Here is a 26,398-nt window from a genome sequence, read left to right on the forward strand (position 1 = left end):
ACTTTAATACTCCTTAAATCTCCCAGTGCTCCAGTGTGGAGCTTGTCTTTTTTGCCAGTTTTCACTTTCGGTAAGTAACATTTTATGTAAGACAATTTAAAAAAAAACCTGGAAGGACCACCTGTCCTTTCTCATGCCTCGGTTGCGTGCAGCTGCGTGTCACCTTCCCTTGCTTTTTGGATAACTAGCTAACTCCGTTAAATTCAAGTTGTAATTAAGCCTTAGCACTGGGTGTAAAACATTAAACATTCCACCTCTGTGCTGTACGGGCTCTAGCTGACCATGAGCTTACACAAACCTTGGGATTCTCTTATGGGGGATATGATAGTTTTTCATGAGGAAGGTAGTAGATCTGATCACTGTCCTTCTTTCTGTGATTGTACCTATTCAAATGAAAAAGCTGGGGCTGGTCTGGGAACTCTTGGGAAGAAGGCGTGATTCCCGTCTCTCGGAGCAGGATGGGCTGCGGTGTACTCACCTGCAGGGCCTGGTGCCACCTCGCTGGGCTGTAAGAGGCTTAACTCGAGCAACGGCGTCTCTGTCAGCGGCCGTAGCAGCAGCGATGCTCGGTCGCGGAGTTCCCCACGGCAGGAGAATTGCTGCCGCCTGCCCTTTTTCTGTGTGTACAGAGCACAAAACCAGCAGTGAGATTATTGCCTTTCTCGTTCCTAAGGGAAGGTGTGAATCAAACAATTGCTGGTTGTGATCAATCTTTGTAGGAAGTCCAATGTTTACGATTCAACATTCGTTGGACCCTTTATCCTGGGTTCAGAGGGAAAAGGGCTTTGTTCTTTCAATGCTGTTGCTCAGACTCCTGCTTTTGAGAAGGCAGCGCTTTTTTCTTGTCTAACCCTATAGTCTGAATTCTGCAAAAGCCCACAAATTATTGCTGTTTAATTTGATTTATATCATATTTGCAGTGTCGTAGCCACTTGCATATCAAATGCCATCTGCACCACATGCTAGGTCTGAGATCAGTAGCTAGAACGCCCACTCTTGCTTGGGGCCATGTATCTCCTGACAGATCCTAATGCTTTATTATTTTATTCATTATTTCTTTTTACGCGGTGGCAAGAAGGGAGGGTTTCCCCCCGCCTCCCTCCATGCTCCAGGGCTGCTCAGAGGTTTTGAAATTGTGAATTTAATACAAAACAAAAATGGGATGAGGAAATAACCATGAGATTGCAAAATAAGGAAAGATATAAGAAAAGATATAGGATCTGCTGGGGTGCCCGTGCCTTACAACACACGTAGCCTCTTGGTAAAGGGCTTGGAACCCCGCAGTCCTCAAGTGAAAAGAGTGAAGTTTTACCCGTTTTTATGGGCTGGAGTTACAGTTTAAGTTAATAAACACAGAAGGAAATTGGAAGCTTAATTATGTTACTGTACTTATTAACAGTGTTACATGGGGAGAGTCCTTTGGACCATCCCTGGAGTCTCGGAGACGTGATGTCCACTGACATCCCGTGATTTTGGGGAAGGAAGAAGGTCGGTACCAGCTTATGGCCTTTCCCTGCTTTGTTTTTGTGTTTGAAAGGAAAACCCCATCTCTCTACGGAATATGGTGCTCGCAGTGCAGCAGCAGCCACCGAGGCTGGCACCCAGGATGGCTCCTAAAATGGGGGAAAAGCGCTGGGCAAGAGCTGAGGGGAACGGGCAGGGCCCGCACCGGGGGCGGGAGGGGGAAATCCATCACTGCCCTGAGCGGGGGGAGCCCCGGGCCTCTGGGGTCCCTCAGTGTCCCTCGGGGGCTCTCGTGGTCCCTCAGCGTCCCTCGGGGGCTCTCGTGGTCCCTCAGCGTCGCTCAGGACTCCCTCAGGGGGCCCAGGCCGGGCCGCCCCCGCCCGTTTCCATGGCAACCGCCTTCCCCCCCCAATACCCGGGCCCGGCCGAGTCACCTTGCCCGGCCGCTCTGCCCCCCGGCACGTGACCCGCCGGGGCGACGAGCGCGGAGCGGAAGTGACGACGCCGCACCTCGGTCGCATGATGTGGCAAAAAAAAAGGCCGGGAAGGGAGGAGTGATGAGGCTCGAAATAGTCCCTTCCGGTGAACGGCTCCCTCCGCCGCTCCCATTGGCCCCGCGGCGGGTGAGTCACGACGCTCGCCGCGATCCTTCCGCCCGGCCGGCGCAGTTAAGGCCGGTCCCGGCAGGTGAGGGCAGGCCTCTTCCTTCCGCGGTGGTATCCTTCCGCCGGCGGGGGCAGCTTCCGGATCTCCGCGGCTCTCCCCGCTCGCTGGCCTGTTCCGCCATTGCGGTCCCGCTTCCCCGTTGAGGTGCGACTCCGGTCCGGCCTCGGACTGGAGCCCCAGCCCGCTGCCGCCGCCATGGCCCAGATCCTGCCGATTCGCTTCCAGGAGCATCTCCAGGTGGGCGCGGAGCGGCAGAGGGAGGCTCGGATGGAGCGGGCGGGCGGGCGGGCCTCTCCCTCAGGTGGAGGAGCCGCCCTGGGGACGGTGCCTGGGCGAGAGGCCTCGGGCCTGTCTGCGGCCTTTCCTTAGGGACGGTGGGGCGGCCCGGGCCTCGCCGCTGATGGGGTGGCCGCCCTCCCGCAGCCCTTGCCGCTGTCGAGCTCGGGCAGTGCCGCCCCGAAGGGCACCTTCCAGCGGGGCCGGGCGTGAGGGGAAGGGCCGGGGCCGCGGGGCTCTTCGTGACCTGAGGTGCGGGCCCCAGTGGCGGGCATCTAGCCCCTGCCCTTGCCCGGTGTCTGCCTTGCTTTCCCCGCTCGGGGTGCTCGGTGCCGGCGGTGTGGGCGAGGCTGGCGCCGTGCCCAGGCCGGCGGCACCTGCGGGGCGGCGGGAGGGGAGCGCGGTGGTTCCTCTCCGCTTCCGAGCCAGGGAGAGTGTCCGTCCGTCGCCTCCGGGGCAGAGCCACCGGGAAATCCCGCTCCAGGGCGGGATCTGCAAGGGGAGATTGGGGGGGGGGGGGGGGGGAGTATTGATGAGAAGAGACCAAGTTATCTCCACGCGTTGCTTAATTTTATTTTTTTTTTTAATGAGACTAAGACTTATAATCGCAAGGATGTATTGAATCGTTTTATTGATGGCCTGACTTGTAATGTCCTATCCTGTGAAGGAAAACCAGATATTGCAGTGAAACGTGAAGGCTGCTGCGGGCTTCCCTGCAGTACAGCTGTGGCAGTGCAGGCACTGGAAGTGCCAGGTCTTCACTTTCTGTCTGGTGCCTACTGGCCTCTGACAAATTCTAGGTTTGGGTGTCGTGAAACCATAACCACACGCTAATAGATTATTTCCAAGTGATGACTTTTAATTTCTTTAACGTGGCCTTCTGAAGGCACTAGTAACAAATTTTAAAGTCGCTCTGTTGCAGAACTGCAAGGTTACCTTCTCCAATAAACAGGCACCTTTAATGTCTGTGGGTGAAGCTGGAGTGCAGGGAGGGGACTGGAGCCGTAGTGGGGTTGTGCAATGTGTACTTCCTATCCGACAAGGCTATGGGGCGAAGTACTACGAGCCCTGCTGCTCGTCCTCAGTGGCTGTAGCTGTGATGGTATTAAGCTTGAGTATGCTGCCGAGAAGTATTTTGTGAGGAGAACTTGTGTGTAATAAAAGTTAGGTCGACATACCCAGACAGGATCTTCTGGCTTCTAGCAGCCTGGCTGTAGCCCTGCTTCCCTGCGATGTCTGTGTCTATGTGTGGTTTGTGATGGATTTGCATGGTTTGTAGTGACTCCTTTCCAACCCAAATGGAAAGAATTTAATTTCTAGACACTTTGTTAAAAGAACAATTGCAAAATGCCTGTTTTGCTGTTCAAATTGCCACTGTCCGTTGCATTATTTTAAGATTTAAAAAATGCTGCCATGATTGGGTTTTATCTAGCTAGTTAATTATTGAGCATTGGATAACTTCAATATCAGTTTAAAACCAGGCCAGAATTCATATCTTAGGGGTACCTTTAGCAAGTAGCAGTGACAGGAGGATCTCACCAGTTGGCCAGAGCTTCAGCTCTGCGCAAGTGTTCTTGCCTGGTGGTGGCATAGCCTAGGTGCAGGTATTGAGAAGGTTGTGTGTACTCGGGTGAAACTCATCCCTCTGGGTAACCCAGCTGTTAATAAAGTATTGTGGAAATGCATCTATGATACATTATTTAAGATACAAACCTTGCATGTGACCCACTACCAGGTCTCTAATGACACAAGTACCATTATGTAAGGAAACTCATCTGCTTCACTCCCAAAGTGCTGATAGATTTCAGGCCAGCACTATTGTGGAACATGACTGTTCTGACCAAAGACAGATTTACCTGTTTATTTGTACTTTTTCCCCTGTTCCTATTTAACATAGAGCACAGATTTAATCAGTGGCTTTTACAACTGCATATGTGAGCTCGTCTTTTGTAAGACTGGGCGCCCAGCCTTCTGAGCCTGCACACACGTGGCTCTTGCACATAACGCTCCAGTTTGCTGTTACCTACTGAACTTCCTCATTTTAGTTCATTGAAAAAAATTCACAGGAACTTGAATTCTCAGAGGTGCTGTTTTTACGCTGAAGCTTCTGACTTCCTGCTGGAGTAAATTTTGAGAGCAGGAACACCGGTATTGGTACATTCTTGCTGTCCAGAACTGCTTTAGCGTATCCCAGGCTGCTCATAGGAGGTCTTCATGGACTCAGTAATACAATTTCTTGAACTGTGCCTGACCTACATTGTCTAGGAAACTTGTCCTGCAGGTATTGTGCAACACTTGCAAATTTGTAGCTGATGCATAAGGAAAGACAAGGTACCCAACTGGAGCTTTATTCGTGTAAAAAAAAAAAAAAAAAAAAAAAAAATAAAAATCAAGTGATGGATATGAATGGGAAAGTTCTTGTGAGGCTATTCTTGAAAGTTGCTTTTAATTAATGTAAAAGGCTGACAATCGGCACTGTGTGTAGTACAATACAGTTTTCCATGGATCCACTACTGCAGATCAGAAAATAGTCAAGTGGCCGTCTGTACAAAGCTTGTCCTGATCTGCATCTTCAGTCCAGTTGTGCTCCGTGTTGCACTGCTCAGGGCAAGCTGTCACTATCTGTCCTTGTCAGTGTCTTGGCTGGGTGACATGGGAATGAAGAGCTAAAGGCTCCAGAAGCTCTGCACTGTTTTGCTCCTGACTGCCTTGTCTCTGGGGTACATGGTACAGCACGCTGTGTACCCACAGTTTGAGCTAGAGACCTAGTCTGGGCAAGGAAGAAGTGGCAAATACTTAGCTTACTAGGGCTAAGTAAGCTTTCTGGATATTTACTAAGTGAAGTCTAAAAACAAAATGTGTAGTCAGGCTTCAGATGTTGTTTGTTTGATTCCCGTTGCATACCTCTGAAATCTCAGTGGTCACAAACAAGTAGGATGTTATCTGTGTATTGTCTGTTGTAGGTGCCTGCCTTGCCACAAGAAAACATCAACAGCACATTGTGGAGAAACTTTTTTTCTTGGGAGTTTCCAAGGACAAACTTGATTCCCATGCTATCAAAACTACTGGACTCCTGTTATAAAACTTTATAGTGCTGCTTTTTTTTTTTTTTTTTTTTTTCTTAAAGTAGCCATGAGGAAACAGATCAGTGGGCATGTAGTGGGAGGTCAGAGTTCAGTATGTTGAATGATTGCAAATCTGGCTGCTCGTGTCCAGGTTTTGGCGATTCCCTAAGTTGGTGCCTCTGCATGTTTGAGGGTGAAAGTGAAACACAACTGTTTACTTAGTGTGGTGGGAGCATGGACATTGTGTAAGACTGCAAGTTCCTGATGAGTGAGGTGGAGCCAGAGTAGTTAGCAGGTGATGAACCGGGAGTGCCAATTAATTTAGCCAAACTACTCTGAAATATATAAAAATTGAGCTTGGACCAGGCATGCCACTGTACTGGTGTGATTTAAGGCATTACTAAATACTGTTCTGAACCTAAATATATTTTTTAAAAAATATATTATTCTGTAGGCTTGTCTAGACAGTACAGAAAACTGTCACCTCAGACCATGCATTTGATACTGAGGCAGAACTACCCTTTTAAACTAGAAAAAGGGTTCTTGTATCTATTGGTTGTTGATGGAGCAAATCTGAATGGTGGCTATGCTGTTCCAGTGTGGTGGCACTTGGGTGGCTCTCCATCACAGCTAGCTGTGCCAAAGCATTAACTGAGTAAAACTGGACAGCAAAGACATCATATAATAAAACTTATAGATTTACTACTTCATTCTAACAATGACAAACACCAAAATGCTTCCATGTATTGTGCTGGAAGTGAGACAGTTTAATATATCCTAAACCACTAAATCTCTGCTATCACAGCGTTAGTTTGAAGCAGAAGTTTTTAAGTCTCTTGTTGGTATTTTAAGTCAGGAATTAGACAGAACTGCTGTGCCGAACACTGCTTTGGTGGGGTTCTTGTTCCCTGCTGCTTAGTGGATCTGAGTTCCTAAAACCAGTGAGCTTGGAGCATCCTTACAGAAAGAAAATCTGTAACAAAGAATGCTGTGAAGAAATGAAGTGACTTGAGGAGTGTGTGTGTGTGTCAACTAATTGGATAGGAACAACTAGTTAGGCAGTTTATGGGCTATTGCTCTTGCTGTGTCCCTTGCAGCAGGTACTGAAGCCAACAAGCCTGCCTGTCTTGGTGGCACTACTCATGCTCAGACTGTGGTGACAACCAAAGATAAGTAATGTTAGCCAGTGGTTCTGGACTTCGGTTTCAGCAGGTACCGTCTCGGCTGTGGCTTGTGACTGAAGTAGTCACACAGCATGCCTGTGGCTGCTGAGGCCAGGTGACTGCCTCTGCCTACTGGGGGCAAGGCAGAAAATAGGAAGGATATAGAAACAGAAGAGCTCCTAAAAAGTATAGAGGTCTCTTATCTGTTTAAAACATAGCTTCCTATGCCGTCACAAACTGTAACTCTCACCTTGTGCTGGTGAGCGTGAAGTACTTTGGAGCCATTGACTGGCTGTGGGACCCCTGTGTGACAGAGCTGCAGTCAGTAAGTCTAACAGATCAGCACAGAGATAAATCTTCTGTGTGACTTAAATTTGCTTTGCTAGTTTTCATGAATGGAATTAGTGCCTGAAATGTAGCGTGGTGTCTACCTTGCTCAATCAAAGCCCAGTAAAGGATGGCCTTGCAGTAGAGCTAATGTGACTCCACTGCATGTCAGGGAGCTCTGTGCTTCTCAAAAGACTGGGAATATTTCTGTTAACTGGCGTTTCCCAGCTACGTGACTCCTAGCAGCATGTAGATAAGGAGTCTCTGGGCAGAGACCGTGCAGCTGCTTGTGGCCACAAGAACAGTGGTTATATCCTGTCGAGTGTGAGACTCGAGGTGAAATGCGTACTCAGCAGTTCCGCGGCCTTCCTTGTAGGCAAGGAGAAATTATTTGACAGCTAAGCAAACTGTCACAAGAAAGCGAATATTCCAGGAAGGAGTCAACAAAGAGAGTCTTGTCAGCAGTTTTACCATTCAGATTGATGTCAAACATGCATGTAATATAACAACTTCTCTGGGTAAGTTACCAAGAATGTACTTGAGTTATCTTCCAGTGAAGACAAAAAAGAATTTACTAATCAGACTTGCATTACCGTGTTGTTGTGATTCACCTCTTAACACTGTTCAGATAAGTGTTGCCATAGAATTTGATGGTTTAGTATAGTCTGCCATTGAAGTGTACCCAGCCTTGAATTAGATGAGTCCTTCAAGGTGACATCTCTGCTGAACAGAAGGGTTGCTGCTGTCTCTGGCAACTTGTTTCATGGTTCCACTCTAATGGAGCAGCTACTTCACTTTGTTCCCAGCGTGCTTTCAGGAGACTGGTATAACTGAACTTTCCAACAAACGTTGGTGTAAAATAACTTAAACTGTCAGTTGGTTGCCCAAGCATAGCTGGTAAGTTCTGCTTTCATATCTGCTTGAACGCCAAGGAGGTGTTTTTCATAGTATAATGCAGGAGTATCTTATGATTACTTCCTGCCCCCCTCCTCCCCCCCAGTCTTTTAAACTTGTTTCTGAATTGGTGAAAGGTGGTGGACCTAAATGTGCAATAAAAAGTGTTTGGGTGTTTTCCTCTATGGTAAGGAGAGAGGGGGTAGAAAAATCTGCCATAAACCCCTGTACTATTTTAGTTGTAGTGTAAACTCACGAGTTTGTCGGTAGAATAGTATGGAAAATTTAATAATAAAAGCCTCCAAGGAAATGCCTGCTGTTATGTTCCTTAATAGTAATCTTAGTCTCTGTTTGCTTTGCCTAGCTTTGTAAACACTCCTGCCTCACTCACCTGAACTTTAACCTGTTTGGGGAAGAAAATGACCTGTACTCCAGGGAATGATTTTTATACTCAAGATTTCTGTGCATCAGGTCTGAACGCAGCCAAGAAAAGTCACCGTTAGTCTTACCAGCTGAGCAAAGCAAGTGCCACTCTTGGCTGGTGACCCTCCTGTGTAATCAAACACAGAGATTGTCACAGAGTCAGGTTCCTGTCTGGTGCTTGGAGCAGACTTGGTCTGTGCGCTTGGTTCTGTTGAGATTAAAAGATGAAATCTTAGCAGAGAGAGCTTGTGTACTTGAAGACCTCACTAAGGGTCGCAGCTCCATCAGAAAGCTTCTCCAAGCTTCCTGCAGAGCTCCAGTGCCAATTTAAATCTTTCCAAAGAAATATCTAGCCTTTGGAAATGGTCTTAAGTTTAAAAAGGACCATGTCTTCCACTACTAACTAGGGTTGGATACCTCAGATATCACACCTAGCAGATGGCAGTTTGGTTATGATTAAGATAAATCTGTCTTGCATTATCTAAGCAACTTTGACTCAGTGGCTAAGTCTAGACCTCCCTAAAAGATCTGCCATCTGCTAGGGCTTGCTTCTTTAGTATGTTCTGTCAATGGTGTCCGTTTGGGTATAGTGCCGTCAGTTATCGCCAGGCGGAATACTTGGCACTCTGGAACTACCGTCCTCTGCCAAATTAACAAGGAAATTGAGTGCTTGATAAATGATTTAGCACTGGTTAAGCTTGCAGCCCTAGCAAAAGGGTAAGTCTCTCCAGATCTACCAGATGAAACTCCGATGTCTTCAAACCTTCTCTGCCTGCAGGGGTGTGACCAGGTTCCATGTAGCCCTGCCTCGCTGGTGTACAAATATCAGTCTCAGGCCTAGAGAACACTACCCAAATAAAGGTGTGAAAGGCAGAATTGAACTTAAATCTGAAATCTTCTGAGTGAATCCACTTTGCTGAAGAATGTGTGGTCAGGTTCTGTGATGCTGGACCTCAAGCACTGACTTAAATCTGATTGAGAGTTCTGACCTGTCAAGGAGGTTGGGTTTGATTTCTGTGACTGTAGCAGCATTGAGGCAGTTTTCTCTTGGGAGAGCTGCTAAAACACCTTTCTGTCACCTGAAAGTTTCCTGGCTTTATTGGCGGGTGGGTGGATGTAAAGGGAGATGTCTTTGAGTGAAACTGTTCATGGTGTTAAGTCACAGAAAGTGTACATCTTCTGCCTTGGAACAATGACTTAAGCTAGCTTGATGCCTGGTTTCAGGAATTATATGTAAGTCAGAACAGATTTAAATGTATCTTAATCTTTCAAAGTAGAAAAGCAGGGTGGACCTTAAATGTACCAGAAGATCAGTGTTACCTCTCTGTAAACTGGTGGTGAAATGAGCCCTTAAACATCAAAGAGCCTGAACCTCTTTTTGGTACAGCATTGAGATCTTATTGTTTGAACCTAACTGAAGAGCTTTGAATGGTGAAGGCATGTCCTGAAAGAGCAAGGTAACTTCAATGAAACAATGGCCTTCAGGCCAAAGGACTTAAATGCAGAGTGGCCAGAGAACCGTATACAAAGGTTGAATCATCTTCTAGAAATTCTCTCCTTCAGCAGACCCAAGGAGCTAAAACTGACTTGCCTTTTGAGTCTCAACCTTAAACTGTACCAAGATCTGGCTGCCTTGATTCACTGGGTGATAGAGATCATCCATTGAAGGGCCTTTTGTGAAGCTTGTGCTGTTAACTTGGGGTGCCACAGCTTAGATGTTACTTGTGCCTCGCATGTGCTGTCTGAGAGCCGGGGCAAAGGGGAAGTGTAGTAAAACGCCCTCTTTATCGGAAGCTGCAAGTAGCAGGAACAGAGCAGCTGAGGCGTGGTTGTCTCAGAGCTTATACAGAGCACAGCTGATAAGAGCTCAGTGTTTTCCTTCAAACTAGTACAATAATTCTAAAATGGCTTTGAAGGTCTAGCTCTTCCTGGGAGACCTTGGGCTTGAAGTCCAAACAGTTTCCCGGAAAGAAAAATATCTGAAATACTAGAAGTGATAATTCTTCCAATAGTAGAAAACTGATCTTGAGGTTTTTAAGATAACCACAAACTGGGTGAGGTGAACTTATTATTCTGCATTTCCACTGTTAAAAATGGAATAAACTTTGTTTCACTACTGAAATCCTAATACACTAGTCTGTTGCAAACACAATGAAACGGTATTAACTGCACTGTGTTTTGTTGCAAGCTGTACAAGAAACAGAAATTAAAGTTAGGCTTGTAAAGGTTAACAGAAGCACACTGTGGCTCAGCAGAAAAGGAAGTGGTTTACTGATATTTTCTGTGTTAAGTATGGCTGTGGGTGAACCATTTCTGATTTCAGTAGTGTCCATCTCGTATGTCTTAGCTCTACTGGGTGGTATCTAGCCTGCTAGACAGGACTAGGCTAATTGCTAGACAGGTAGCTTTTTTTAACTCTGTAAGGATAAAGATAAAGCTCAGACACCTCACACGTGATGTTAAGCTTGAAATAGTGATAGCTGCCAAGCTCAGTGGGGTAAGTCAGGGCTCTGGAAGTAGGGCTGGTGAGAGTGAGTACTGAAGCTGCAGCTCTAGCTCAGCTGCTGGGAGCAGGCAAGTTCAATGTGCCTTAAATCATAGGAGGGGTTCAAAAGTTAAGTTCTCAAAACAGTGATTTGTAAACAGACTTTGAAGACAAGGTACCAAGTGCTTGAATGCTGCAGGGCTTAATTGAAGATGGGCAAGAACTCATGTACCATGCCATTTCTGGGTAGCATGGCTGTATTGTCATAAAGATACGGGAAGCCTAGTATCTCTTGCAACTTTCACCAAAGCTGTTTGTGGCTATACTGAGGTAGTAACTTAATGCTAAGCCTCTTGTTGGTTTTTTTTTTTTCTCTTCCAGCTCCAAAATCTGGGCATCAACCCAGCAAACATTGGGTTCAGCACTCTGACAATGGAGTCTGACAAATTCATCTGCATAAGAGAGAAAGTAGGAGAACAGGCTCAAGTGGTGATCATTGACATGAATGACCCCAGCAACCCAATTCGAAGACCAATTTCAGCTGACAGTGCTATCATGAACCCTGCCAGTAAAGTCATTGCGTTAAAAGGTATGGAAGTCCTGATAAAGAAATGTCTGAAGTGAATGGAAGGCTTTCTGTAAGACTAGTTTATGGCTGACTTACGGTCTCATGCAACTTATGTGGGAAGATCCCTTACCAGTTTTCCACAGCTTAATGGGAACTTAAGTTTAATGTATTTTCAGTTCTTCTGAAGGTAGCAGGGCAGTAAGTTTCAGAGGCTTCCTGCTATTTGCTGATCATTAGGATGAGTTTTGCTTCAGTCAGAATGGTTACAGCTTCTGAGCGGGGAGAGCTGGAAGGGCTTTAAGATACTTCTGGAGTCTCTAGTCTGGAATCCTTAGAGGGAATTGAGACCTGATCTCCTAAGCGTATAAGGTCTATTAACTAAGCCTTTCTTTATAGAGAAAGAAAGTAAGACTGAGAAGGAGGGGAAATATTCCTGAAGGCCTTAGTCTGGCCTTGCTGGAAGAGGCTGGTGCACCAATTTGTGCATATTTATTATATCAGTTAGGGATAAGAAAAGTGAAACTATGCAGAGAAGATGTATGTAGTGAATAAAGCACAAGGTCAGCTAACTTTGTTCTCTGTATCACCGGAGATACCAGCATTCCTCTGGAGTCTCCAGAAATGTCGATCTCTTACCCCAAGAGGCCCAAGAAGCTCAAATACTTTCACTCTAGAAATGCACATATTCATATTGTTAATGGAAAGATTTATATGTATTCAGTGTTATTTAAGTTTGACTTTAACACTGTGCTCCTGTTTTGTCACAACTTTAATGCTTTCTTGTGTGTGCAGATGGTGAGTTATTTCAATTGACTGTACTAGTACCTGTCCTGTCTTATGAAAAGAGAAAGCAGAATCAAGTGGCTCGGATCTGTGGTGCATGTGGCTGAACAGTGGCATTAAGCAACTGAAAGCCTGAAATTGAGAGGGTTTCATGCTCTCCCAAACAAGGGCATCCTTAAGATTCAGAAAATTATTCCACTCAAGAACTCTAAGTGTACTTAAACTGTTGTGATCTTGATATTAAGCTTTTTATAAACAGGACTTCGACTTAAGTCTAGATTTTGCCTCTTAATATGCCTTGCATAGCATGTAGGATATATGTTACCTGAATGTAATGTCCCTTGACTCTAAAGCTCCAGCTGCACTAGCTCTGGAAAGAAACTGCTAGTCTGTAGCCTGAGTAACACTGTTAGACAAGTCATCTCCAAGCTCTGGAGAAACTCCTGAGTCTGCATCTTATGTCAGTAGCTGAACTAATGGTGGCTTCTAACTAAACTAATCCTTGGTGAGTGAAGGCACTTGCCCACATGGCATTGTGGCTTTATCAAGCTGAGTTAGTTATAACTGTGGCAGATATTCTCACCTGCACCTAGTTTCACATGATATTTAATATTCCTCTTGGGCTACACTAGCATGTGGTTAACTAGCTGTCTTTTAAAACTAGAAGTTGGCCAGAACCTTCCTTATCTTCTCAACAGGAAGAAAGAATTTCTTGTATGCCACCATGTTGTAAAAACTGCTCGAAATGACTGCAGGTGGCTGTTCAGGATGTGTGTATGCACCATTCTACATAATTCAGAGAACTTTTCCTCTTACCTTATGGAGCTTGTGTTGGTCACTAGATTCCTTTCCTTGCACAGTTTCTGTTAGTCTGGTTTGCAGCCAGTAGCTGTGTATCCCATTAGTGCAACGTAAGGGTTTTGGTTAGTGAGTCTGAATTACGAAACCCCTCTGCCAACTTGACCGTTCCATGTTGTGGTTTTTTTTTATACTTAAAACAGATGTGGACATAGTCTTTAATAACAGTGGCATAGCTCTCCTCACAACTTTCAAGAGACTCAGCATTGTGACCTAGTTTTGATGTACGTGAAGTATAATGCAACTTGTTCGTGTAGCTGAAGCTCTTGTCTCCTACCAAGTTGTTTTCCACATCTGTTTGATTGCTCAATAGTGGTAAATTGGTAAAATTAGGCTAGGATTGTGGTCTGGTTAAAAATAATAGCTGATTACTGAAGATACTGCCAGTATGTAACAGCATTTTCTTGAAGGAAGTCACAAGGGTGTAATGCCATAGTGCAGCTCTTCTACTTTTAACCAGTGCTTGAAGTAACAAGTGGAATCTGTAACCTGGCTAACTATGTTGTGTTTTTCTAGCTGGGAAAACACTTCAAATATTTAACATTGAAATGAAGAGCAAAATGAAGGCTCATACAATGACAGATGATGTCACCTTTTGGAAGTGGATCTCTCTGAATACTGTTGCCCTTGTCACGGATAATGCAGTCTACCATTGGAGTATGGAGGGGGAGTCTCAGCCTGTGAAAATGTTTGATCGCCACTCTAGTCTTGCTGGCTGCCAGATCATCAACTACCGCACTGATGCAAAGCAGAAATGGCTACTGCTGACTGGCATATCTGCACAGGTATTTTACCACTAGGGAGACCTGCTGTGGAAGACTCGGAGCTTGACTCATTTCATTCTTCTATAGGACAAGGACCAAAATCTTTTTCTTTCCTAGAACATTATTGGGAATGTACATGCTTGTCTTGATCTTCAAATAGCGAGCTGAAATGTAACAAAAAATCTTACAGTAATGGTATGAACACTAGTATGAGGTTAAGAGTCTTAGAATCGTAGAATCATAGAATCGTCTAGGTTGGAAGGGACCTTTAAGATTGAGTCCAACCATCAACCTAACTCTGATAAAAACTGTCACTAAACCATGTCTCTAAGCACTATGTCAACCCGTCTTTTAAATACCTCCAGGGATGGTGTCTCAACCACTTCCCTGGGCAGCCCATTCCAATGCTTAATAACCCTTTCAGTGTAAAAACTTTTCCTAATACCCAATCTGAACGTTCCCTGGCGCAGCTTGAGGCTGTTTCCTCTTGTCCTATCGCCTGTGACTTGGGAGAGACAGACAACCTCCTTTCAGGTAGTTGTAGAGAGCGATAAGGTCTCCCCTCAGTCTCCTTTTCTGTAGGCTGAATAACCCCAGCTCCCTCAGCCTCTGCTCATAAGACTTATTCTTCAGACCCCTCACCAGCTTCGTTGCCTTTCTCTGGACCTGGTTTTAAATTATTAGCCTGAAGTTATGCCTTTGTAAGAGAAAGCATGATACTTCAGCTTGATACGACAGCATATTTACCAACACTAACTTAAATGAAATAACTGTCCGAGTGTGTCTTATTCCTGACTCTCATTCTGTCTTGTCTAGCAAAATCGTGTTGTGGGAGCAATGCAGCTGTATTCTGTAGATAGAAAAGTGTCACAGCCAATTGAGGGACACGCAGCTAGCTTCGCACAGTTCAAGATGGAAGGAAATGCCGAAGAATCCACTCTCTTCTGTTTTGCAGTAAGAGGGCAAGCTGGGGGTAAGGTAAGACTTGGTTCTAAATATGCTGTAATCTTTAATGACTCGCCCTGGTTTTCTGCTTCCAGGAAAGCAGGTGGGTTAATGCACAAAGTTGCCTTTAGGAAAAAAAGCGAAGGACTGTGTGTCAGTGTGGATGCTGTATATCTAATGCACATGGAAAAGTGGTGCATACGGAGCTTCACAGCAGGGACTACCTGATGTAGCAGGAGTCTGTTCCAAGTCATGAAGTCGCATGTCATGACCAGCATAATTAGCTGATTGAGACACGTGACTCTCGGCTTTACAGGCTAAGCTTAAGGGAAAAGCTGTTGTAATCTTTCTTTGATGCTGATCCCCAGTATCAGGCTTAATTTATTTCAAAATTATTGGATGAAAAATTTAAACACTAGTGTTACAAGGCTAACTAGTGGTCTAATACTAACACTGGATTTATGTGAGCTGCTTTGTGGCAGCTAAGACAAAGTAGAACCAACGCTACAGTCAGAGAAATGTCTTCGGAACTGTCTCTGTAGAATGTTAACCAAGTTGAAAGAGTGTATGTTAAGTGACTGAACCGAATCCTTAAACTTCGAAGTAGCTGGAGGTAATTAAAGATCATGCTTAACTGTTTCCCTCATCTATGGTACATGAATACAGTGTGCCATGCCTTTACCCAATGATAATATTTAGGAAGACTGACTTAGTTTATCTTTGCATAAACTTGGGATTTAGGCTCAGCAGCAAAGGAATTGCCATATCTTCATTGTTAAATCTAGTGTTACACAAATACAACAACTAACACGAATCTTACCTGTTGCACAGTTGCATATCATTGAAGTTGGCACACCACCTACTGGGAATCAGCCATTTCCAAAGAAAGCAGTGGATGTCTTCTTTCCTCCTGAAGCACAAAATGACTTTCCTGTTGCCATGCAGGTAAGGCAGCCACAAACAAGAGCACAAGGACAAGTCTGTGGCTTCTGTTGGCAGATGTGACACTCTAAAGACATGGGAAGCCAGGTGGTCAATATATTGACTTGAGGGTTGGCACTAAACTGAGGTGACTTCTGCTTCAGTAGCATCACAGTAAAGGTGGAGACTGAAGCAACATTCAAAGGCAGCGTGTTCTTGTTTATGGAAGAAATACCCTTGTGTACTTGACTGTCTTTCAAGCTCTTAAAACTTTATTCTACTGTGATAGTACTCAAGTATCAAGTAAAAATTTAACAGTGCTTCTAGTTGTCCTGAAATGGCACAGCTATCTGCTGATTCTTAGAAGCACTTGCTCATTTTGTCTAATACCAAATTTGATTCACCTATTTCTGTTTTGCAGATCAGTGACAAGCACGATGTGGTGTTTCTCATAACAAAATATGGCTATATCCACTTGTATGACCTGGAAACTGGCACCTGTATCTACATGAACAGAATCAGTGGAGAGACTATATTTGTTACTGCACAGCATGAGGCAACAGCTGGAATTATTGGAGTAAACAGAAAGGGACAAGTAAGGAAGCTTGGCCTGGAAACCACCTCTTTAGCTAATCCCACTGGCCCTTAATGATACTCTGTAGTGTTCATATCAATGTCTAAAAGTTTCCAAAAATTGCCAAGACAGAATAATAGAATCAGGAGTATGGTAGTATTGACCAGTTGAACATAGTGCAGCTTGTCTGACTTGTAGTTTCTTCCACAACTCTGGTTCTGGTTGTGTAATTTTGGGGGTTTTGTAACGGCAGTCATTGGATCTGAATGCTCTCCTACTGTTGAGGATGGAACTAGAATATACCCCTCTCTTTGGGGGCAGAATGTATCCTCTTGCAGAGCAAGGTCTTAAATATGAGGTCTTAAATATGTTACCTTTGAACTCTGTTCAGAACATCTGATGTCTGTCAGTGTCCTGAGCCCCAAAGAAAATTTGCTTCTGTATCTCCATGCACATACAACTTTAAACAGGCTACTAACATTGTACAGCTATGCCTTCAGACTGAATTGATTTCAAATATTGTTGCTTGTTGAGCATGGGTAATAAACTAGGAACAAGTCTTCTGCTCTGTATCTCTAGGGTTGGTTATTTAAGACACTGAGTACAGATTTTACAGAAAGATAGGTCAGAAATACAGGGATGTGAGTACTCTGTAAATACCTCGGTTTAGACTGAGTGTTAATCATCTGCCTTGATGCAGTAATTGGATAGTAGAGGTTCTTTCTAACTGGAGGTCTGTTTCTTGAATAAAATGGCAAGACTCTGCAGTTATCAAGGGATGAAAAAGCTTTCCATTTATGCCATAGCTTTCCTTTTAGAGGTTAGCTTACCCCTTGGCTCACTTCTTGTATTTGGACTAACTGGAAGTTTTCCTTGGTGACTTATTCAGGTGCTCTCAGTGTGTGTGGAAGAAGAGAATATTATTCCCTATATCACAAATGTGCTGCAGAATCCTGACCTAGCTTTACGAATGGCTGTCCGCAACAACCTGGCAGGTGCTGAGGAACTCTTTGCCAGAAAATTCAATGCACTGTTCGCACAAGGGAACTATTCAGAGGCAGCAAAAGTGGCAGCTAATGCCCCAAAGGTAATAGACTGGGATTCAGAACAGTACTGAACTCTGCTGGCTTAAGCTTCTTGCTTCAGGAAAGCTCGCTGAATTTTATAAGTGGCAAGACCAGAATCTTGTTACTGCTCCTGTCCTAACGCAGTACTTCACATACCTGTGAAGAACCTGTATGCTATGTATTGAGAGTACCGATTATATGCTGGAAGATCTTAAAGCTTATATGAAGCCCCCAGAGGGGGAGAGAGGTAAATGATGAAGTAATGGTTATGTGACTTAATGTTCCTGGTACTTACACTTTATTGCTCCAATGATTAAAAAAGTCTCTGAAAAGACAGCCTCCAGCTAAGGCTGCACCTGGAAACAGGACAAAAAGGACAGACTAAGAGCAAAGATCATACTAAATTCAGATGAGAGGAACTTGCAAGGACAAGGGTGTCTTAATTCTGTAGGACAGTCCTCTGAACTTAAATCTGCATTACCACTGAAACAAGCCTAATAGGCTGCTATTGAATGTCTTCTGTCAAAACATCTGACAGTGTCGGAGCTGGTGTTGAACCATACTGCTTCTGACTTATTTTGGGCTGGCGAAACATAGCGTCGGCGTAGTAAGCATTTCTAACTTCAGCTTTCTGCAGAAACTCTTGCCAAGCCACAATAGCAGAACAGAAAACTGAAGTGCATCTCTATTTCTGGCAGGGAATCCTGCGTACTCCAGACACCATCCGCCGGTTCCAGAGTGTTCCAGCTCAGCCGGGACAGACTTCCCCATTACTCCAATACTTTGGCATTCTGCTTGACCAAGGGCAGCTGAATAAGTATGAGTCGCTGGAACTGTGCAGACCAGTGCTTCAGCAGGGACGCAAACAACTCTTGGAAAAATGGTTAAAAGAAGATAAGGTAAATTTGGGGTAGATACCTTTAGGGCCCTGGAGGGATATAGCTTTGACAGCCCTCTCCCCTTCCTGGGAAACTCAACTGGGCAACTCATCCATGCATGAGTGTGATCAAACAGTTGAGCAATAGGTATTCACTCTACCTGTAACTATGATCCATGTTACTGCCAGGGAATTCATCAAATACTCTGAGCTTCACTTGTTCTACTTAAAATTACAGCAGGGTGAATTTAGCGGGGAAAGCTTCTGAGCCGCTGCTGTTGTTTCCCAAACTCCTGCGCTTTTCTTTGGATACTGACTTGCATATACTTTGAGTTGTGGTTACATTTCTGTAATTAGCTGAAGAAATAAGCTTGATACAATGTATCGCCTAATCCATTTTAGCTCCACAAATGCCTTTCTGATTCCTTGTAGAACAGGGTTAAGGAACAGAGCCCAATAGATCACTGCTGAAAGAGTCATATAATGCTCTCAAGCTGGGCCTTAATTTTTTTTTTTTTTAAGAGAAGTCCAAAAGGAAGACAAATGAGGAAGAAGGTAGTACTGCATTTCAGCATGGCACTGTCAGGGTGGACTAAGTGTATTTTTATCTTTACACAGCTGGAGTGCTCAGAGGAGCTGGGAGACCTTGTGAAATCTGTAGATCCTACACTGGCACTTAGTGTCTATCTGAGAGCCAATGTTCCAAACAAAGTCATCCAGTGTTTTGCTGAGACAGGACAAGTCCAGAAGATCGTTTTGTATGCTAAGAAGGTGAGAAGAAATTAAATTGCCACATCTGTCCTGTATTTAAGAATAACTAGTCTATGTTCCAAAGTAATTCCAAGTAATTGTGGGGGAATCTGAGAGCTTGTGTAGTACCTACTTTGATCTAAGGTTTTGTTACGAATGATTATTGCTTGACTTCGTACATGTATCCTTTCTTACTTCCCTATGTAGACTCTTTCAAATGAGGAAATCCTGACTGGGTTGTGTAAGCTTCTGGCAGTAGCTTTTACTGAGCTCTGTATTTAACAAGGGCTGTGCTCTTGCTGAGCTATTAATTTTCGTTATCTCTTCAGGTTGGGTATACTCCAGACTGGATTTTTCTGCTGAGGAATGTGATGAGAATCAGCCCTGATCAAGGACAGCAGTTTGCACAAATGCTTGTTCAAGATGAAGAGCCTCTTGCAGACATAACACAAGTAAATAATTTTATTGCTATGAAATGTTAACTTCAAGGCCTTAAGTTGGTAAGAGGAGCTGTACTCGTACCATCAGAGAAAGATATTTGAACTATGAGTTTGGTTTTACCTTACCAGGACAATGCTGTTTCTTGTCTAGTTTTAAAAACACTAAATGGCAGCCTAGTGCAGTGTCAGGATAAACAACTGAGCTTTGGAAGCTGTACTTGATGTTAGTTTGTTTAAAAATGCTTCCAGTTCCTAATCAAAAGCCTAAATTTCTTTTTGCAGATTGTGGATGTCTTTATGGAATATAATTTAATTCAGCAATGTACAGCCTTCTTGCTGGATGCACTGAAGAATAATCGTCCCTCGGAAGGTCCCCTGCAGACACGTTTACTGGAGATGAACCTCATGCATGCACCTCAGGTATGTTTTCAGGGTTATATTGGGTCAGGCTTGTCTGTAGGTAGACAAGCCACTGCATTGTGGTCCGTATCAAATAACAGTGATAGCGTTTAGGAACTAAATGAGACTTTCCAATATTCCCTCTAGGTTGCAGATGCTATCCTGGGAAACCAAATGTTTACTCATTATGACCGGGCTCACATAGCTCAGCTGTGTGAGAAAGCTGGCTTGCTGCAGAGAGCACTCGAACACTTCACAGACTTGTATGACATCAAACGTGCTGTAGTTCACACTCATCTTCTCAATCCTGAGGTACGAGATCAAATATCCTCAATCTAGCAAAAGCCAGGCAATTAATAATTGCTTTCAATATCTGACTTCAGAGTGTAAAGTGTTCTGCTTGGGTCTAAAATGGCTTACGTATTTTTGCAGTGGTTAGTGAATTATTTTGGTTCCTTATCGGTAGAAGACTCTCTGGAGTGTCTGCGTGCTATGTTGTCTGCTAACATTCGTCAGAACCTGCAGATCTGTGTCCAGGTAGCTTCAAAATACCATGAACAACTGTCAACACAGTCACTTATTGAGCTGTTTGAGTCTTTCAAGAGCTTTGAAGGTAAGTTCATGCTCTTGCCTTTAACAAAAGGAGCTAGTGCTTTCCTCTTCATACGTGTGTGTATGAAGAACTGTCTACCTGCTGAAATCTAGAAAGCCATATTGAGCTTAAGTACCTAAGCCTCAAAGCTGTCCTGAAACCTGAGCTAAACCTTAGTTTCCCCCGTTGAGGGGGGTACCAACATTCAGTGTTGCGTATTTTTAGTTTTCTGAAATACTACGAAAATGCTTGGAGCTGTAGCCAACCTAAAAAGTTAACTGAAGAAGCTGCTGGCCTTTTTGCTTTGTCCAAAATACTCATCTTAAATTTGTGTAGCCTTTGGGTTTTGGGCTTTTGTACTTCTCAACAAAACTAGCTGTGTATAGTCTAGTCAGCGTGGTGGCAGGTTGCGGTCAAATCTCTGCAGATGTGTGGCTGAACAGCATTTTGCTAAGCTTTAAAGAAAACCTTCTTAAAGACTTGAAAACACAACTGAAAACACAACATGATCTTGGACTCTTGATATTTGGAGAATTGGTTAGTGGAATAAGATGCTACAGTAGACAGGTTTCTTGTATAGGTAGCCTATGTGTGTTTTCCAAAAAACACATGAATCTTTCTTGACTAAGTGACCTGGCAGTCGCTTGTCTAAAGTAGTAAAGGATTTATGGCATCAGCTTTAAGTGATCTTTAGCTGTGGGTCATGGCAGGCATCTCTTGTGCTGCAGCTTGTTTTAGAATCATAGAATCATAGAATCATAGAATGGCTAGAGTTGGAAAGGACCTTAAAGATCATCTAGTTCCAACCCCCCTGCCATGGGCAGGGACACCTCTCACTAGAGCAGGTTGCTTAAAGCCCCATCCAGCCTGGCCTTGAACACTTCCAGGGATGGGGCATCCACAACTTCCCTGGGCAACCTGTTCCAGTGCCTCACCACCCTCACTGTAAAGAATTTCTTCCTTATATCTAATCTAAATCTCTTCTCTTCCAATTTAAAACCATTGCCCCTTGTCCTGTCACCACTCTTCCTGACAAAGAGTCCCTCTTCAGCTCTTCTGTAGGCTCCCTTCAGGTACTGATAGGCTGTTATAAGGTCTCCCCGGAGCCTTCTCTTCTCCAGGCTGAACAACCCCAGCTCTCTCAGTCTGTCTTCATAGGAGAGGTGCTCCATCCCTCTGATCATCCTCGTGGCCCTCCGCTGGACCCGTTCCAACAGGTCCATGTCCTTTCTGTGTTGAGGACTCCAAAGCTGGACACAGTACTCCAGGAGGGGTCTCACGAGCGCAGAGTAGAGGGGCAGAATCACCTCGCGAGACCTGCTGGCCACACTTCTCCTGATGCAGCCCAGGACACGGTTGGCTCTCTGGGCTGCCAGTGCACACTGCCTGCTCATGTTGAGCTTCTCATCCATAAGCACTCCCAAGTCCTTCTCCTTGGGGCTGCTCTCCAGCCATTCTCCACCCAACTTGTATTTGTGCCTGGGGTTGCCACGTCCCAGGTGCAGGACCCTGCACTTGGCTTGGTTGAACTTCATGCAATTTGCACGAGCCCACCTCTCCAGCCTGTCTAGGTCCCTCTGGATGGCATCCCTTCCCTCCAGCGTGTCAACTGCGCCACCGAGCTTGGTGTCATCAGCAAACTTGCTGAGGGTGCACTCTATCCCACTGTCCATGTCACCGACAAAGATGTTAAACAGTACTGGTCCCAGTACCGACCCCTGCGGAACACCACTCGTTACTGGCCGCCACCTGGACATTGAGCCATTGATTGTAACCCTTTGGATGCGGCCATCCAGCCAGTTCCCTATCCACCGAGTGGTCCATCCATCGAATCCATGAGTTTCTAATTTTGAGACCAGGATGTCGTGCGGGACAGTGTCAAATGCTTTGCATAAGTCCAGGTAAATGACGTCAGTCGCTCTGCCCTTGTCTACCAAGTCTGTGGCAGTATTGTAAAAGGCCACCAAATTTGTCAGGCACGATTTGCCCTTGGTGAAGCCATGTTGGCTGTTTCCAATCACTTCTTTATTCTCCATGTGCCTTAGCAAGGATTTCAGGAGGATCTGCTCCATGATCTTGCCAGGCACAGAGGTGAGACTGACCGGCCTGTAGTTTCCCGGGTCTTCTTTGTTTCCTTTTTTGAATATTGGAGTTATGTTCCCTTTTTTCCAGTCAGTGGGAACTTCACCAGACTGCCACGATTTCTCAAATATGATGGAGAGGGGCTTAGCAACTTCGTCCGCCAGTTCTCTCAGGACCCGTGGATGGATTTCATCAGGTCCCATGGACTTATGCACCTTCAGGTTCTTTAAGAGGTCTCGAACCTCGTCTTCTTGTACTGTGGGTGCTTCTTCATTCCCAGAGCCCCTGTTCTTGCCGTCCGTGACTTGGGCAGTGTGGTTAGGGCCCTTGCCAGTGAAGACTGAGGCAAAGAAGTCATTCAGTAGCTCAGCCTTATCCACATCCTGGGTGACCAGGTCTCCCGTTTCCTTCCGGAGGGGACCCACAGCTTCCCTCGTCTTATTTTTATCCCTGATATATCTATAGAAGTTCTTCTTGTTATTTTTCACATCCCTGGCTAGATTTAGTTCTGCCTGGGCTTTCGCTTGCCTGATCAGGTTTCTGGTGACTCGGACAGCTTCTCTGTATTCTTCCCAGTCTACCTTTCCCTGCTTCCACCCTCTATAGGCCTCCTTTTTGGTCCTGAGTTTGTCCAGCAGTTCCTTGTTCATCCACGCCGGCCTACTGGCTATTTTGCCCGATTTCTTCTTTTTTGGGATGCACCTCTCCTGAGCTTGGAGGAGGCAATCCTTAAATACCACCCAGCTTTTTTGGGCCCCTCTCCCTTCCAGTTCTTTTTCCCACGCTACCTTACCAATCAGATCTCTCAGGAGATCAAAGTCTGCTCTTTTGAAGTCCAGGGTAGCCAGCTTGCTGCGCACCCTCCTTGCTGCCTTATGAATCTTGAATTCTTGAATTTAGTGGAAGGTGTGTTAGTAGCTTTTGGGCACAACTAGTTTTATTTTTCTAAACTCCTCCATCCTGTCCAGGGGGTGTGTTGAAGGCACATGCTGGACGTTTGAACAAAGCTGACCTGTGGCAATTGATGATGATGGATTAGTATTTATGAAAGTTGCACGTAACACATGGAGAATGACAGGCTGAACTCAGCTAGGACAATCTCATCTTTGTAAAATGATTACAACACTTGAATCTTTTTTCCGTTCTTTGTAAACTTCAGTAATCAGATATCAATGTAACTTGGAAGGTTTGCTTAAAAGCTAATATTGATCCAACTCAAGTGCTTCAGCATAATATGTTGACTGTTTCCCTCAAGGTCTGTTTTATTTCCTGGGCTCCATTGTAAACTTCAGCCAGGATCCAGATGTGCACTTCAAGTATATTCAAGCCGCATGCAAGACAGGACAAATTAAAGAAGTGGAAAGAATCTGCAGGGAAAGTAACTGCTATGATCCAGAACGTGTTAAAAACTTCCTCAAGGTAATGTTTGAGTAGTACTGGGCTGTCTTGGCCTGTCTGGGGTGCAGATAAAACATCATGTGTCAGCAGTGAAATGAGGTAGCTCTGTGAAAATACAGATGAGCCTTAACCTTTACACTTAAGGATCCATCTGTCCTCTTAAACCAGAGGTATCCAGCATGTTGGTGGTACCTCTTAATAGAGCCTGAGCCTGGAACAATATCTTAAAACATAGACAATCTGTTGGGTCAGTTCCTCACTGCCCTTAGTAAGGTTAACCTGGCTAGAACTCTTAAACTGTAGTAACAGCACTAGCTCATCTAGACCTCGTTACAGATGTCTGCTATAATGTAGGAAACGGGTAACTTGAAGGTTGAGAACAACCATAATGCCAAATGAGTTCATAACTTAACACTCAGCTTCAACTGAGCAACTACAGAAACAACAAATGAATAGTGTCAGTCAATTCCATAAATGCTTTCAGAGTTTAAGGTTGATCTGTGCCATTCATCTTATTCCTACGCACTGGAATTTCAGTCAGGTGAACTGCAGGTTAGCTCTGCTGGGATGTGCCAGTCAGTGTAAATATGTGCTAACTTGACTGTTATAGTCAGGATTCAGAGCATTGCCGAAACGTTTTCGAAGTGTGGGAAAAGGTAGCGTGCTCCAAGTTCAGGTTCTGTAGCCTGTGTTTAGTGCTGAGCCTATTGACAAATGTAACACCAATAGAAATATCTGAGAAACAGTGTGGGAGGGGAAAACTTTATCTGGGAACACTTCCTGCCTTCGTGTTTGTTGGTTACATAGCACAGCCTTAGATTTTGCTGATCATACCTGAAGATGGCAAAACTCTTCAAATGAGAAATCTATAAAAATAACCTGGTGTCACCGAGGTGTAAGGTATGTAAATTGATCAAGCCACCTAAGATAAGTTATCAAGCTGTCAAATTCCTGATGAAAGCTATTGTTTTTTGTGCTGTTCCATGTCTGGAATGTGCAGGACATGTACCAGGTAAATCTCCCAGTACAGGCCTCCCTGTGTAAAGTCCTTAAGTGTAATTTATATGTAGGATTATATTCTGGGATGTGCATGTTAGAATAAGTAATCTGAAATATGTATCCAGAATACTGTCTGCCACATAGACTAAGCTTCTCTACTGTAACCTCTGTAATCTTATGCTGAAAGTTGGAATGCTTTTAGAGAACTAACCTGATTTGCGATTTTAGTACTGCTACTAGCTTGATTCTTACTGTTGTCTAAATCCATAGTTAGAAGGTATCACATGGCACTTGAAGTCAATTCTGTATGTAAGTTTTACATTATCCACAACTTTAATCTAGTGTTGGTTAAATTCCTTTTGAAATCCCAGAGTGCTAATCCTGCACACCAAACACCACTGGCAACTACAAGTGCTATCCCTAGCTTAGGCTTGTTAATAGTTGTACTGTGTTGTAAAACTTTTAGTGCAAAGGAGCAGGGTTAAACTTCAGAAAGCTTGCTGTAGGCCCTGCAGTGGGTGTGAGTACTCCTACTTGCTACCTATTGCAAACAATTAATTGAATAATAAGCTGTCATTATTTGGTTGACTATTGAACTTTGGCTTTCCAAATTCAGCTGGTTTAACAGTTTAAGTGACTGTATTTGTCTGCTTAAGCCAGAGAACAAAACCAAATTACTGAAGCTCTTCTCTTTATAGGAAGCTAAACTCACTGACCAGTTGCCACTCATCATTGTGTGTGATCGCTTTGACTTTGTCCACGACTTGGTGCTGTACTTGTATAGAAATAATCTCCAGAAATATATTGAGATTTATGTACAGAAGGTAAGTTACAATTTGTCACTTGGCTTCAATGGGGCAAACTAATCAATCTTTCTAGTATTTTATGCAAATATGGGCATCATGTTTGTAAGTATTCTGCAAACAGCCTCGTGCTTAAGACATGCTTAAGTAGTTACTAGTGGCCTCCAGTAAGTTAGCCTTTATGTGAGTCTGATCTCTTATCTATTCTTATCTACTCAGTCAAGCTGAGTAGTAACCTCCACCCACGTGCCTCTTGAAGGAGGGAAGACTTGTTAGAATAACTTTGGAGTTCTTAGGGTAATTTTAACTTCTGGCATTTTGGGGGAGGGGGAAGTTCTCATTTATACTTCCTGCAGGGACAAATCGGCTTGCTTGGGAGTTCTTCCTATGGGTGCTGAGCACTGGTGAGCCACTGAACTGTGGTGTGAAGCCCTGCTGACTGAAGAATTGACTTTCAAGCTTGTTTAGAACCTTAGGAAGCTGGGAGTAAAGGCAGGAAGATGAGGTCAATCTTAACAAGCAGCCTTCATGTGTACTTCTAGGGATAAGTACTGACTGTCTATACTGTGTGACAACGCACTGATGTCTTTAAATTATCCTGTTTAGGTGAATCCAAGCCGTCTGCCCGTTGTTATTGGGGGACTGCTTGATGTGGATTGCTCTGAAGATGTGATAAAGAACCTCATCCTTGTAGTGAGAGGTCAATTTTCGACTGATGAGCTTGTTGCAGAGGTTGAGAAAAGAAACAGGTATTAAACTTCTATAAGTCTCTTAGCACTGCCAGAGTGGTAACGGTTATACCATCCATCAATGCA

The 26,398-nt window shown here is 44.4% G+C and overlaps 1 protein-coding gene across 3 annotated transcripts in view; it reads left to right on the forward strand.

Annotated features, from left to right (window-relative positions):
* The first annotated feature begins 2,325 nt into the window (after positions 1-2,325).
* CLTC (clathrin heavy chain) overlaps positions 2,326-26,398 on the forward strand; it is a 36,396-nt gene continuing 12,323 nt past the window's right edge. For 2 of the 3 annotated variants that reach the window (XM_074160695.1, XM_074160694.1), the window contains exons 1-16: positions 2,326-2,367; positions 11,145-11,352; positions 13,489-13,757; positions 14,553-14,714; positions 15,513-15,626; positions 16,024-16,197; positions 17,066-17,263; positions 17,942-18,142; positions 18,739-18,891; positions 19,200-19,322; positions 19,593-19,730; positions 19,857-20,021; positions 20,142-20,322; positions 23,639-23,802; positions 25,479-25,604; positions 26,190-26,332. In XM_074160695.1, the coding sequence (XP_074016796.1) occupies positions 2,326-2,367; positions 11,145-11,352; positions 13,489-13,757; positions 14,553-14,714; positions 15,513-15,626; positions 16,024-16,197; positions 17,066-17,263; positions 17,942-18,142; positions 18,739-18,891; positions 19,200-19,322; positions 19,593-19,730; positions 19,857-20,021; positions 20,142-20,322; positions 23,639-23,802; positions 25,479-25,604; positions 26,190-26,332 (2,561 nt within the window). Of the gene's footprint in view, positions 2,368-11,144; positions 11,377-13,488; positions 13,758-14,552; positions 14,715-15,512; positions 15,627-16,023; positions 16,198-17,065; positions 17,264-17,941; positions 18,143-18,738; positions 18,892-19,199; positions 19,323-19,592; positions 19,731-19,856; positions 20,022-20,141; positions 20,323-23,638; positions 23,803-25,478; positions 25,605-26,189; positions 26,333-26,398 lie in introns of all 3 variants that reach the window. The other variant, XM_074160693.1, reaches the window with a different exon arrangement.

This window comes from Numenius arquata, chromosome 18 (assembly GCF_964106895.1).
Source record: "Numenius arquata chromosome 18, bNumArq3.hap1.1, whole genome shotgun sequence".
In the NCBI taxonomy this organism is placed as follows: domain Eukaryota; kingdom Metazoa; phylum Chordata; class Aves; order Charadriiformes; family Scolopacidae; genus Numenius; species Numenius arquata.